The 14,634-nt window shown below is 42.6% G+C and overlaps 1 protein-coding gene across 9 annotated transcripts in view; it reads left to right on the plus strand.

The window, feature by feature from the left end:
• Nucleotides 1-14,634, plus strand: part of FOXN3 (forkhead box N3) — a 212,444-nt gene that overhangs the window by 99,302 nt on the left and 98,508 nt on the right. For all 9 annotated transcript variants that reach the window (XM_032113454.1, XM_032113453.1, XM_032113455.1 and 6 more), the window contains one exon: nt 5,201-5,337. In XM_032113454.1, the coding sequence (XP_031969345.1) occupies nt 5,201-5,337 (137 nt within the window). The remainder of the gene's footprint in view (nt 1-5,200; nt 5,338-14,634) is intronic.

The following is a 14,634-nucleotide window of genomic DNA, read 5'->3' on the forward strand; positions in this document are numbered from 1 at the left end:
GTAACAGCAGTAGGTTTCATCCACAAGAGAAAACCTTTTGATGGTGAATTACTGGCAACGAAAGGTTCCTCATCACTGAAGGTGTCCTTAATGATATTCACAGGTCCTGTGTTAATGACTGCAGCAACCTACACCTAGTCAGGCAGGGACGGATGTCACAGTGACGTGATTTCGGTATTTGATAGCTTGGGGCTGCAGATGTTAGTTGGAAATGCCCCTTTTTGAGTAATATGAAATTTTTGCTTTTTCTCTTTGCTTTTGTGGTTACTGAAGCCAATGTGACATATCTCTCAGATGGTGTACATCTGCACCCTTTCAGTCTGTGTAGCTGCCTGATTCATATTGCTGAACATTTTGGTTCAGAAAAGCCTAGCCATGGCCACTCATCCCCTTCTGATTTGATAGCGGAGAAGTAAAATACATATCTATTCAGTGGGCAGCTGTTTGGGAGCAAGGTCCTTAACTCAGCCGTTTTAAAATTCTCAGGCTGCTGTCACAGCTTAGGTGCCTGAGTGGAGCTGTGGAGTCACTCGTGGGTGTATTGTGTTGGTGCCCAGCATCTTGGTGTCTCTGGTTTCCCATGCACAGCCTGGCTTTTCCCTCAGGGCTGTCTGCCAGCCTTGCTGCCCGGCTCACCCCAGCTCTCCCCTGTACCCCTGCTCTATGTCATACTGGTTTTGCCATTTGTCTTACAAGCTGCTTTGTGTCCAGCTAGAGTCCTAATTTTCGTTTTTCAGTGTGCTGTTTCAAGAGGTGCATCAGGATGTCACCAGGGCTCCTGCTGCAGAAGGGGAGAGCTCCCGTTTCCTTCCCTGGCTCCCCACATCCATCCCCTGCTTTGCCACAGCTCTGTGGATGCTTGTCACACCTTTCATGTGTGCCAGCTTAATGAGTGTAAATTACATCAAATTGTGTGAGAAAAACAGTTTTCTTTGAGGAAAATGACTGAAATGGTTTTGTGGAAGAAGGGCCAGGCACATGCAAGACATCAGGGAGGAAAAAATCTCCCTTTTGGCAGATTTCCCTTAGGGTTCTGTTCCCTTGGGGACCATCTCGGTGCTGATGCTGCCGTGAGAGCTGTGGATGCCTGGCGCTGCTCCTCCCTGGTGCAGATTCGAAGTGAGCATGTTACCAGAGCTTCAGAAGGGGAAATTTGGAAATGCCAACATCTCCCTGAGCCCATGTTTTGTGGTTTCTGTATCCTCTCTCTTCCCAAAGCTTTGTTTTGGCCAGACTTGTTTGTATGGCAGAAAAGAGCAACTCTGTGAAAAAGGTTGTATTCCTAACACCTTTCAGGTCTGTGCTAAAATAACCAGGGAATAAAATTCTCCAAATAAACATTACCTGAAATTTTTATATAGATGGACATAGCCTCCACAGTACCAAAATCTGGCCACGCAAACCCAATACAATGGGTTGTGCATCTTTTTCCAGCCACTGGTCTTGGAAAGAGCTCAACACACAATTCTTTTAATTGAGCTTTGGGCAGACAATAGCTAATGTGTGAGGCCAGGTAGTTAGTTGCAGGGTATATGCAGGCAAAATCTTTATAATGAGGAGTTTTACTGGTGGATAATGCTATTAACTCCCAGCTATAATAACTGAAAGAGCTGACAAGCAGCATTTTAATTATTTTAAAATTTTAATCTTTTTTCAATTCTTCTAAAAAATGACCAAGCATTTTTGTTTAGATACTAATAGGTTGTGTAAAGTAGTATTTTAAACTTTTACATGCAGTCCATTGGAAGAAAAAATAACTGAACATTGAGTGTATCATGTACCTTTTCATGGCAATGCACTGGCTTTAGTGGCTGGGAGAGAATCAGAATTGTGTATTTGAGGCATGAGAGAGCAAATTTTTTAATAAATTGGGAGTTAGTACACAATATTGTGGCACAATCTGCACATATATTAAGTGACATAAAAAGGAGTAGCAATTTCTCAATATAAAAGATATTCAGGATTTTTTTTTTTTTTCAAATAAAGTATTCAGTCATAAACTTTCATGGGGTAACTCTGTATGTTTCTCTCTCTCTCCGTTAGCACCTCTGAAATAGTTTACCCTCAACTGTAGTTTATTCTTGGACTACATGAAGAGGACTTGTAGTGACATTCCCCATTTTTTAATCACCTTAACCAGGAATCAGTGCAGAAGCTGTAAGCTGTGGTTGGCAGGAGGGAGGTGGCTGTGCCTGGCCCTGGGAGAAGGCGGCATGTCGGGAGGTCTGAAAGCACTCCAAGTGCTGAGATGATCAGGGGGCTGTTATCCAGTCCTCAGTCACTTGTTGCCTGGGAGACAAATGTAATCCAGGGATTTTTTTTTTTTTTTTTACCCTTCCTTGCTGGTTTTTGATTGGAGTCACTATTGACTTTTGGCTTGGAGGAGCAGCACGCCAAGTGTCATAAGATGGAAATTAATCACTAACCGATGGGTCTGAGCTCCAATGATTTCCTTTCCCGTGATTGCTCAGTTTATAGGAAGACTAATGACACATCTGAACAGACAGTTAACAAAGCTCTTCACACCTCCTGACAGTCAAGAAGGTTTCTTAACCAGATGTCACTTCAGTTTTCCTTTTTATTCATGCTCTGTTACGTGATTGTGGAAAAACAAAAATAACTGTCTTAAAAGAGAACTTCGCAAAGTTGGCGATTTTTGCCTTAAATTACATTTGTTTTTGCTGGTAAATGATAAGTCAGCTCAGTTGCAGTGAAAATATAGCAAATCTGCCTTCCCAGTGTTTGTTTTTTTTTTTAACAAGGAGTGTACTTCTCAATATTTTTTGTGAGAGTTCCTGTTTTTCAGTGAGATTATTTTTGGCTTTTGCAACAATATAGGCAAGCCAAACAAATTCATCTTAGCAGTAATGAAAGGTTTTGAAGTTACTCTTAAGTAGTGACTTCATATTGTAAGGCACTCAGCTTAAACTAACTGATGGGGAGAAATCTCTTCCAGGTAGATGAAAAGTCTGTCTTGGAAGTAAATGAAAAAACAGAGACGTTTGAAAACAATATGTTGTGTTCCAGTAAGTACAAATAAGGTAGATGGTATTTAAGTGTGGCTTTTTTATAAGCTTATCCCATGCTGTAAGAAGTAAGGAATCCAGCAAAGGTTTTCTCCTGAAAAATGTTCCTAGTTTTGCTCATTGCTTGCTTAAAAGGAAATTTTATGTTCTTAGTCTGGGTCTTGGATAAGAGCGTGGAAGTGGAATTTGGCAGGTTTGGATTCTATTTTTGAATCTGTCCTTTGCCTAAAAATCACTTACTTGGCGTATCATGTCTCTGGCTCATTGTCCCATATCTAAGAGGGCTGAGTGTAACAACCTCCTTTTTGCAAACTGGTTTGAGATATGTGGTGCAGTTTCCACAACTGACACCAGCACTGGATCTTTCAGTCGTTGGCTCTAGCAGCTGAGATGAGAGCTGAAGAGTCTTGCTTGCTCTCTCTCTGGCCCCTTGAGTCTTGGGCTTTTTGGCCATATCAGGGCCTTGCTTCAGTTCACGTGCTGGAGTATGTCTCCCCTTAGACTCTTCTGTGGCTTCCTGTAGGGCACCTTTGGGAGGTAAAAGGACAGATGGGCTTGAACCCTGGAAGCCACCCTGAAGAGTCTTGACTCCATGCTCCTGTTCTACCAGAGCAGCTTGCAGAAAATAGTTTCTTCTTCGTGTCCACCAGCAGCCGTGCTTCTTTCTGACAGAAGACTGTCACAGCTCCTGTGGGTTGTGCTAGCTGCTCTCCTTTTCTTTCAAGACAAGTCTCACGTGGTGCTGGGCACTTTCTAGATGCACACACAGCCATCCAGTGACATCGGGGAAGACTTTCCTTTTTCATTTGTTTTTGGGGAGGAGAATTTAGTGCAGATTTACTCTCTGTAAGCACTTTGCATGTTGCACTGTGTATCCTAAAGCTGTCCATGAGGCAGAGGAGCACTTAGAAGGTGGTAGGGCAAAAATAATAAGTTTTTTGAAAGGAAACAAGTGTCTGGTTTTGGTCTTCTGTATGGTTTAAGAAAATAATGTCCCTCTTCTGATGTGACTCCTGTGTGTGTCTGTGCGTGCTTGTTCTTTAACATGTTGACTGAGAGCTTTGTTTCACTGATAAAAGTTGAAGCAGAGAAAAGGGATGGTCCTGGGTTGAAAAGCAGCTAGAGGCAGTAATACAGCCTCCCTCACCGGTTCCAGAAAACATCAACATTTACCAAAAAATCTTACCATGTCTTGAAAGCCTGCCATTGGAGTTCAGTCAACAGTTAAGATTGGTGTTTGTTTTTATGGATGTTCAAGCAGAGCAAGACTGCTCCTGAACTATCATTCCATATGCTTTCATAGTGAAGCTGAGGCAAAGTTTTCATGTTTGTTTGAGAACTCACACAGACCAATCCAAAATATTGTCAGCCTGATCTCTGATGGGATTGAGACAATGAAATTGCACTGCTTGTAACTGCAGAATAAACACTGAATTTTAGTGTAATCTTTGCCTTACAGATTGACCGCTTGTGTTGTTCCATGTGTCCAGAAAGGGTAATTACAGTAACTGTTGTTTTAGCTGATCACAATTTCACAACACCCTTAAATGGTTATACTCTGATTGTACTGTGGGCTCTTTTTTTTGTTTTGGTTGGTTGGTTTGTTTTGGGGGTTTTGGGTATTTTTTTCCTCTCTGGGGAGAAAAGATGATTAATTTCCTCTTGTAGTATAATGGCATTGATGTCATGTGGGTTGGAGGATTAAGTCGTTTTATTTTTAAAACAGTTGCTAGGATGTTTAACCCCCTTCTTTTTAGCCTTGTTTCTGTTTGTATAACAGCAAAAGGAAAAGAAAACCACTTCCAAAAACAAGGCACTTTTCTTCAAAGTTTCTGTTTAACGGTTAACTGTAGCTTCTTATTTTTCCAATATGCGGTGATGGGAAAATTGCCAGATATTATTAAATCATATTAACTAGTAATGAGAGAGGGGGGGAAAAGAGCAACCAAACATTCATTCTTACTTTTTTCCCCCCCTCAGAATTGTGATTTAAATCATACAGTCGTAAAACATTATTAATGGAGCAATAATCTCTGGCAAGCAAATTATGTTCACTTCTGTCAGACAAAAAACCCAAACTCACTGCTTTTCCCGACAAAAACTACTAAATAAATAAGGCTGTGCCATCAGATCAAATATTTGATTTTTTTTTTTTAATTCTTTTCTCTTTGCAGAGTATTGGAAAGGGGTCCTTGTGGTGTATAGACCCAGAATATAGACAAAATCTTATTCAGGCTTTGAAAAAGACACCCTATCACCCATATTCGCATGTGTTCAATACACCTCCCACATCTCCTCAGGCATATCAAAGGTAAGAACTAGATGCATTTTACAACTCTGAATGTTTTCCTGCAGTGTTGTGTATGATTCTTGGGTAAGACGTTAAATGTAATTAAGCAATGCAGTTTGGAATGTGCTAGTGCAGAAATCCCAGGAGCACCGGCGGTGGCCTGGCCTTGTTTAGTGTGTCCAGGACACCTTTTACCTGCCCATGCCCCTGCTGGCACCAGCGAGTTCCCCAGCAGAGCTTGCAGGCTTCCTTCCCTAGCTGCTTGGCAGAGGAACGCCTGAAATTAAAATGCAGATAAGCAGATGGAGAATTCTGAAGAGCCCACTTATCCCATTTGGTGAAGGCACAGTTCCCTCACTCACTTAGAGGAGATGGGCTCATTCTTTTCCTGGGAGAGCTGCAGGGCCAATGTTGCCTGTGCAGCCATGAGATGTCCGCCAGGTAAGCCAGTGGCCAGGTGGCTTGACCAGCCCTTGGTGGTGATGGGTGCCAGTGGTGGCCCTTAGGGTTAGCCTGGATTTTCTCCTATGCTTCAGCGAAACAGGCATGAAGTGGGGTTTTTCTATTTGTTTTGCATTTTTTCATCTGGCCTTCACTAATGACCAGCGTTAGCAAAGAGACGTCATCTATGGCTGCCATCCAGAAAGCAGGAAGGCAGGCGCTGAGCATTGGCAGAACGGCTTTCTCTTGGAAGCTACTAAGGGCCAGGAATGCCGCTTATGGCCCGTGCTGGCTCACCTCCCTCAGGATGGGGAAGGTGCGATGAGCCAGCCGCAGCAGGGCCCGCAGCAGCAGGGATGGAGCGGTGACGCCGACAGCTCTCGTGGCGGCTGTGGTGGTTTTTATTATTTTTCCGCGTTAGTGTTGAGGCCGGCGGCCAGGGAGGGCAGCGTGATGGTCGCCATGGTGACGGGGCATCTCCCCGGCAACGCGTGGGCCTGGCTGGCGCTGCCGCGTCACGGGGCCGCGGGGCTTGGCCGCGCCGTTGCCGTGGTAACGGTGGTCCCGGCACGGCGCTGGGAATGGGGACCCGGTGCCCGCTCTTGTGTCGCAGGGATCCCCCTGATGGCCGGGGATTCCCCTGGTCCCCTGGATGTTCCCCTGGAAACCAGGGGTGATGGTGCAGCCCGGCTGTCCTGGTGTCCCATGGGGTGCTGGGGAAACACTGTCTCTAGTCGCACCTGTGGAAGGACCCCCCACTACTGTGCTCTGCAGAAGGACAGATAAAAAATTTAGATAATGGATTAAAACTGTAATTTGTGCATTTGAGCAAAGCATGTTTCCTGGCCCTTGCTTTATTGTTACTGCTGCCTTTTAAAGAGTATTTTAATTATGCTCATACAGATTTATTGATAAATTCTCCTATTGAGTAGAAGTGTAATGCACATCTGACATAGAAATGGAGGGATTTTGATCCCTTCTAATCCCCCCAAACAAAAAAATCCAGCATATACATGCAGTTGAAAGCCAGAGGATCTCCCCTTGTTTTATGGCTGAAGTGACTGTTGACTCAATGGGCTGGATTTGCCAGAACTGCTGTGCAATTTGGTGACAGATGTTGCTGGCAGGAGCGATGACATAGACAGCTCTTATAGGCTAGGCTGAAGGAAGCAATGCAGCAGCACTTCTGTGGGCAATCCTTGCAGGGATGAGCCCTTAGAGACACCCTGTTTGGGTGTCAGGGAGCGCACAGTGGGGTAGCAACCCTGTGTCCTGCACAGTCACGTGCCCACTGCTCCCCATCCTCATTTTGCACAGCCTTGTGCCTGCTGCTGCTCTGTCCTTGCTGTGTGTGGCAAAGGATGCCTGCACAGTCACAGACCTTGGGCAGAAGTTACGCTGCCCTCTTCCAATGGGGTGGGTGTCCAGAACCTCATAGCCTGTTTTCATGAGCGTGAGAAGAGAGGTGTACTGGCAGGTGCCAGACAGTATGAGATTTAAGAAAGGGGTTTGGATCACTACCTGCTTTCGCCACTGCCCAGAGTAGCTGAGCAAGGGAGAAGGAGGGGTCTAGCAAAACACCAACAAGCAAGTCCCAAAACTGAAAAGGAAACTTTTTCTCATTGAAACCCATGGGATGTCCAAGCTGCTGCTACACTGCTTGTGCTGCCAAGTGCTTTGGAGTCTTCCTTGTAATGACTGCATCATAAGACAAAGAGCTTGTGTGGTTGCAGGAGCAAATGCTTTGCAAATAAAGACCAAGTGGAGGCCAGGTTTTATATGAAGAAATTGTGGTCTCACTGTTACTCTTAGTTGGCTATCTTTCAGCATTTCCACTATTAAATAAAACTTAATCTCTGCATAGTATTCTAAAATATTTATTCATTTGGCTGCTAATGACTAGTGAAACATCAACGTAAAGCTGGTTTAGGCGATCAGTGAGTTTTGAATTAATTCTGGATTGGCAGTTACATGGTAATTTTCTGAATATATTTCCAATAGATTCTCAACGAGTTGAACATTCCCTGTGCATTTGGAAAAAAACAGTAATCCCATATGTAAGTGATTGCTTTCTCATGTGAACAAAGGCTTCAGTAAGGGTAGAAAATGTAAATCCACTCCAGCATAGTCAGATCTCCAGAGCAATACATCATCATGGTAACAAATTTGAAGGGAGATTTTTCTTATGGTGAAGACAATACATTTAGAAAAAATCCTTGGGTGGCAGAGGTTTTGCTGTCTGTCTATCTCATGTAATGGAAGTCCACAACTAAGAGAAGCTATGTCACTTGATATTAATGAAATATATCTGGAACTAGATAATTTGCCAATATTATTCCTGTCTCTAGGAATGGGATTCATTGGAGGAATTACAAGGTTTATAAGGGTCAGTTGGTGTGATTCCACAGGGGAAAATTGACCTATTCCTTGTCTTTATCAGATATTTTAAAAGAATAAAGATGCACAAATGAATCACGTGTTCTGTTTAGTATCTGCATAAGCAGTTAGGGTTGAATCGAGCACAGAGTGGAGGAATGCATTGTAAAAATATCCCAGACAAGATGATCACTGAACACACAAATTCTCCTTTTCTGAGCAGACTTAATTTCATCAGATAATTTAGTTTCATGACTTCTGTAGAGCATCCTGCATAAACATGACAGGGGTGGACCTTTTATGAAGGAGTTTCATGATGTGAACCCACACATTTAGGTGTCTGAGTCAGTGTAACACCAGTATCATTTGAGATAAAAATGACTCAAGCAACAGTATTTGGACTGCATTGGGTTCCATGTATATAGAAGGCATTTTGGGGGAAAAGGCAACATTGCTGTGTTTTTACATAAGAAGGAACTTCAGACTGCAGTTATCTGAAGTGCTGGTTCAATTCAGGGCAAAGATTATATGTAAGCTGTAAGAAGAGACGAATATGACAAGGTGAATTATTTAATTTTGAATAATTTGGATGTGTATTCTTCAAAAACAATACTCATAACAAAAAAAACCCGTTGGGTTTTAATCTGGTTCTTCTAATTGAAGCATATGTCATGACGCATGTCATGATGAATTTCAGGAGCAAACTAACAGTGATGCACATCATTACAAAGGAAGGAGTCTGTCTGGTGTGGAAAAATGGATGTTAGACTAACGTGTTCCTTTTTAAATTTTACAGTTGTTTTGGCAATAGCAACTTCGAAATGTATTTATAGACACAAACTTGGTTAAGTAACTGTACAAGTCAGTGCCCTGATACTTCATCTATTTTTTTTATTTCCAGTTTTCTGACTCAAAAAAGTGGGGGGGGATTTTCTCTTCTAGTAGTGCTTGGAGGAGATCTTGAAATGGATTTTTCTCTGCGTAGATTACATGGGGCTATTTCTCAATTGTATTTCTCTTTCTCCTGCTGAAAACTATCCGGAAATGTAATCTAAAATAACAGAAACTATTATTTTCACAGAGTAATAAAAATACTTGAAAATTTGGGTGACTATATACCCAGGAATATTGGCTTTATAGATGTGTGGATAATTATTTCATGGCTTTTCATTTTTTCAGTGTGTTTTGCTAATTGTAGTTTGTTAGAGCAGTGTCAAATGTTGACAGATCTGTCCTGTAACTGTTGAAATTGCTGACATGACCAAGATAGAAACTAAAGAGATGTTTCTTTCTTGAGCTGCCCCAGACTGCCTGTTCATAAAGGCTTTGTTGGGTTCCTTGTTGGTTTGCTCCTTCCCGTTGGAACAGCTCCTTGGGTGAGCTTGGTTCTGCTTCAGCAGGGATTGAGGCCCCAGACAGACCTGAACTAGATTTGTGCTTGGCTTTGGACCTGGAGTCCACCTGTGCACATCATAGCACTTCTGTCAGAAAAATACATCTTCCGGCCTCCATCACTGCAGTTCAGCCAGGCTGCCCTCTGTAGAGAGGATTTGAGCCTTGCAGGGCTCAAGCTAACAGGAGACTGTGTAGCAAAAGCTAACCTGCAGAACAGTTTTGGTGGTTGTAGTGTAGATTCCATTCGCTGTATGTGGCATCTGCTGGTGGTTGTGGAGCAGATGCTGCTGAGCCACCTCGCTGTGCTGCCGGGCTCCCAGACAGTGCTGCAGCCTTGGTGATGGAGGAGAAACAGGCCCTGCAAGGAGTCAGCAAAAAACCACCTCTGCTGCTTGTGTGGATTCAATTCCCAGAACAGTATTTCATTTGAGTGTGCGTGGCTTTGTCATCTGGTTTTCCATTCTGCTTCCCTTGTTGAAGTGTGGGTTACAGAGGTAGGCCAGTGGATCACAGAGAGCCTCCAGGTCCATGAGTGACCACATGTTTTATGAAACATTGCTAGTCTGGGATTTGAAAAATTTGCAGTGGCTTCTGTTGTACTGAATTTAGTGTCTCTTTATGACATTTCCTTTTGCTACCATTGGATTCCCAAAAAAGGCCATGAGCTCCTTCACTTCTCCATTGACTTGTCTTTTGATACCTCTTTCTGATAAAAATATTCTTTATCCCAAGGTTGACATTAAAAAGGGGGACTTTGTAATTATGAACTCTTGTCTAATTTCTGAAATTTATTCATAGAGACACAGTGAAAGATTTGTGAAACATGGTGGCTAAAGCTTTGTTCCTGAAAACCCAAGTTTCACAAATCACTCTGAGAAAGTGGTGGCCATCACTGTGACCCCTGTTGTAAATGGCAGGAGCGGTGGCCTGGGCATGCTTACATTTGCATTTGTCTATTTTAAGACTGAAAGCACACAGTGTTACCACTCAGTCCTGGCTTTCTGCTTTCATCTCACCAGTACAGGCCCTCCCAAGTGCAGTGCAGCCCTGCAGTGGGAGCTCCCAGGCAGTGCCTGTGCAGGGCCCTCGCTGCACCAACACCCCCAGGTCGCTGTGCACTGCTGCAGCAGCACCTCCAGCAGTCGTGTCGGGACTGCCACGTGCTGTCGGGATGCAGTTTGGATACAGCTCCCTCAGGATGGGGAACTTGGAAGCTGTTCCAGGGATGTGAAATGGACATGTGTTCTCATATCCTCTCTAGAGAGGGCGGCTGTTACAGATCAGCTGCTGAGGAAACCGCTGGAACAACTCCTTCAAATATTTGCAGGTTTTGATTTTACTGTCACAGCTTCTGCCTTTCATGTTGTTTATTGAAGCTAAACCTGCACTGAAGTTGTAAGTTATCATATTGGACAAATTGTAAGCACCCTTCCTATCTGTACACTTTATAAGTTGAGATCAGAAATATCTGTGGCCGTTTGGGGAAGCTGGTGAAACAACCTTTTCCCATTCACTGAAAGACTCCGCAGGGTGTCTCACTGCAAGAAGGAATGTAGAAAATACATGGTTGTCCTTGGCAGTCTGGAAACATGGATTTTAATTCTGTGTTATTGTTTCTGCTTTTGATAGGAAATGAAGCTGATCATAGGGCAGTCTAATACTAATTTCTGTGCATATTGCAATCACTTTGTCAAGAATGATCTAACCATTTTACTTCCTCTGCAGAGTCAGAATGAGTTTTCTTCTCTTGGTGTGGTGTTAAGGTGGAGTCTTCAGGGAATTTTTGGTTTGCTGTTTCTGTAGTTTTGTAGTTTGTGAGATCACAGAGAACACAGGTTCTTTTAAAGCACCATCACATGCCTTAATTTGGAGAGCATCTATACTTTGGGATTATGCTGCTTTATTTCTGTTTTCTGGCAAGTTAGATAATACTTGTTTAGTTCAGTGTCAGGTATGAATAGCAAAGAGAACTTTTGCTTGAGTGAATGCACTGGTAAGTGCATAAATATTTGAGGATTTGCCAGTCCAGGACTTGGTTTCTAACATATTCTTATCAGTTCTCTAACCATTAGAGTTTTGTGATCCCACTGAACAGAGTTTCAGGAAACAAAACAGATCAACTCTTCTTACCTTTTAAAAGGCACTTTTTTTCTTCTTGCCCTTTTTTTTTTTTCCCACCTTGTGGTATGAAGGATGTGAAAGGAAGAAAGATAAATTGGAAAAGGTGGCCACAGATCCTGGACAGAAAAACAAAAGCAGAAAGTCTGAATGTGATCTCTCTAACACAGTAGTTTCACGCAGGAATGGCTGGTAGAGATACAAATAACCCTCTAATCACATCTTCATTCCTCTTGAAATCAGTGAATGCTTCTGAGCCTTCTCAGCTGAAATATTTTCAATTCTTTCTCATTCATACCCCCAAATTAGAAGAAATGTCAAGTTTTCCATTGGCCAAATACATGAAGATTTGGTTGAGCCTTTTTCTGTTTGCATGTGTGTAGACTTTTGGTAAAGTACTGTGAAGCAGGGTCCTTAGTCTGTCATGTTTCTCTAGATGCCAGGCAAACACCAGCTCCTTGCTTTGTGTTGTTATTTTTCATAGTTCCATTTGTTGAACCGTCTTTCCAGTTACTTGGCTTCTTAGGCTCTTTTTCCCCTCCTCTGTGCTTTCTGTGGATAAATATAGCCTTATTCCAGAGATAACTTGGAATGGTACCATAGATATTTCCACTCAGTTCATGGGAAAAAGAAAGTCTAGAGATGTGTTTTGAAATTTTTGTTACTTTGTTTGTAAAACCCTCTGTAGCCCTGGGTGTTTCTGTATGAAAATTTTTAGAGTGGCCTCATTGATAGAGCTGTGAGTTGCTGCCTGCAGAAGCTTGAAGCACGTGGGTGCTGTGCTTCTGAGACTCTGTTCTTCTGCAGCTCCTCATCCCTCTTCCTTGCTGTCCCCAGAGCATGTGCTGGTGCAGGTAGGGCAGGGTTGCCCAGTGCATGAGCTACGTGGTGTAGCAGAAAGCAGAGGGTGTGAGGGACACATCGTCTGTGGTCCCTGGGCAGTGTGAGCTGATCTCCCACCTTCATCCCATTAACAGCCATTGCATCACTGTGACAGCTGCAGCAGCTGTGTGGATGGGGAAGCCTGTGCAGTGTTCAGTAACAGTTCACTGAAGTTCTAGTAGTTGAAAATTAAGACTCAGGAGGGAGTGTTTGTGCAATGAATGGTGGTCGACACAAGCATCGTGTTTGTTAGTCATGTAATTTTACAGCCATGGAAATCATCTGACTTCTGCATTTGAAAACAGACCTGTGAAACTTGGGAAGCCACAAATGGTATCATAGTGTGTCACATCTTACTGCTGTTGGATTAAGAAGAGTTTTTTTGTATTTCCATAACTCCAGGTAAATTTTTAAATTTCATTTTAATCATGCTCTTGCTTTTTCTTTTAGATTTTCTTCACTTCTGTATTAGTTATTGGACTTTCCTTTCCTTTGGTGCTTGTATAAAGAAAAATTGACAGGGAAAGTCACGCTACTTGTAGCTCTATTTTAAGACTGGTGTTCATACAACAGTTTCTAATGTTATGCTAGCAGTGATAAACTATGAGTAAAAAATATTAAGATAACTTGAGAATCTTTCAAGCAGTAGGTAAGGGATGGCTTTACTCGGTTATGATTTTAAGGCATTCTACAGTTTAACTCTTTATTGTTTATTTAATATTTGTTTAAACTTAAAGTAAGGGGCATTGACTTTTTTGAAGAATTGCAGCTCCCTCTTAAACAAAAACCTGTGTGGACCTTTCATCATCTCACCTAGCATTTTAATATATTTTAGGCAATAGAGAACATGTTTAAAATGTGAGGCAGCTGTTGTAGTTTATGCAAAACTCCCAGTATTGGTGTAACCAATTTGTTCCGTATGTAAACTTTCTTTGAGAATGTCAGTTTTGCACACAGGTTCAAAGGCCTTGGCTAGGAGAAAAGGCCAGGCAGACTTGGGATAGTCAACTTGAGTCCAGGAGCTGTAGGAGCTGATTGCAGGTGACCCATCTTCTTCCCAGGTCGTAACAGAAGGTGACAGATGTACCATAAAAGTCCTGGTTGTCCACAGAGAAATGTCGCAGGAGATGAGCATGGCCAGTGAGAACCATTTCCTCTTCTTCTCTGCATGGTGTTAGTGGGAAGCAGAGCATTAAGAGGGACACATTTCACTGCTGCTCACAGCATGACTGTAGAGAGTCCTAGCAAGGTGGTGTCCAGGTGATTGAGGTGGCCCATCTGGCTTTGTGTTAGCCAGCAGAGGTGAAAAACTGAGCTAGATGGTGGATGCTCAGCCGGGGCTCTGGGTCAGATGGGAAGACCTTGAACTTCAGAGGAAGGTAGACTTACCTTTGGACTTCACGGACCAGCTGGTGTTTGTTCTGAACAAAATCCTCTGATTCCCTCATCTCCTGGTTATAAGGGTCACCCATGTACTAAGCCAGGCTTGCCCCAATAGTATTTCCAATCATCTTATACACAGAGTTAAAAGAAAGTGCAGTTTCATTTCATACCTGTATTGGGTATATCCATAATCCCTGCCTGTGTATTAGACCCAGTTTTTCTCGAAGTATCAGTCAGTCTTTCTGTGAATTATTTTTTATAAAGCACAGATGTCCTATTTCTTCAGTATCTATGTGTGTTCAGATGAAAAATTTGAAACAAGTTTTAGTGGATTAGTCTTTCTGAATCTTTATTGACCAAACCACTTTTTCTGGGATGTGTATATACAGGGTGCTGTATGGTGGTAGTGTAGTATCTCTATATACTTTAGTATTCTTTCTGGAGAAGGCAGGTTTATTAATTTGTTTGAAGAAAGTACGTTTTGGCATAATTTCTTTTGTTAGTTTTTGAATGCTTGAATCATGATTTTTGTAATCATTAGTTATGACTTAACTTCTGATGTCAGAAAGCCTTAGCTCAAGGCTGGAGTTGTCACATGCAGGTTGTATGTCACGTGGTTGTGACCGTGTTTTTTCTGGCTTTTACAACTCTATCACCATGACACCTGGATTCCTATTGTATCCAGTTTTCAGTGTGTGTGAATCTGCCCTCTCCATGATCCTA

Source organism: Corvus moneduloides, chromosome 6, assembly GCF_009650955.1.
Source record: "Corvus moneduloides isolate bCorMon1 chromosome 6, bCorMon1.pri, whole genome shotgun sequence".
Lineage (NCBI taxonomy): Eukaryota > Metazoa > Chordata > Aves > Passeriformes > Corvidae > Corvus > Corvus moneduloides.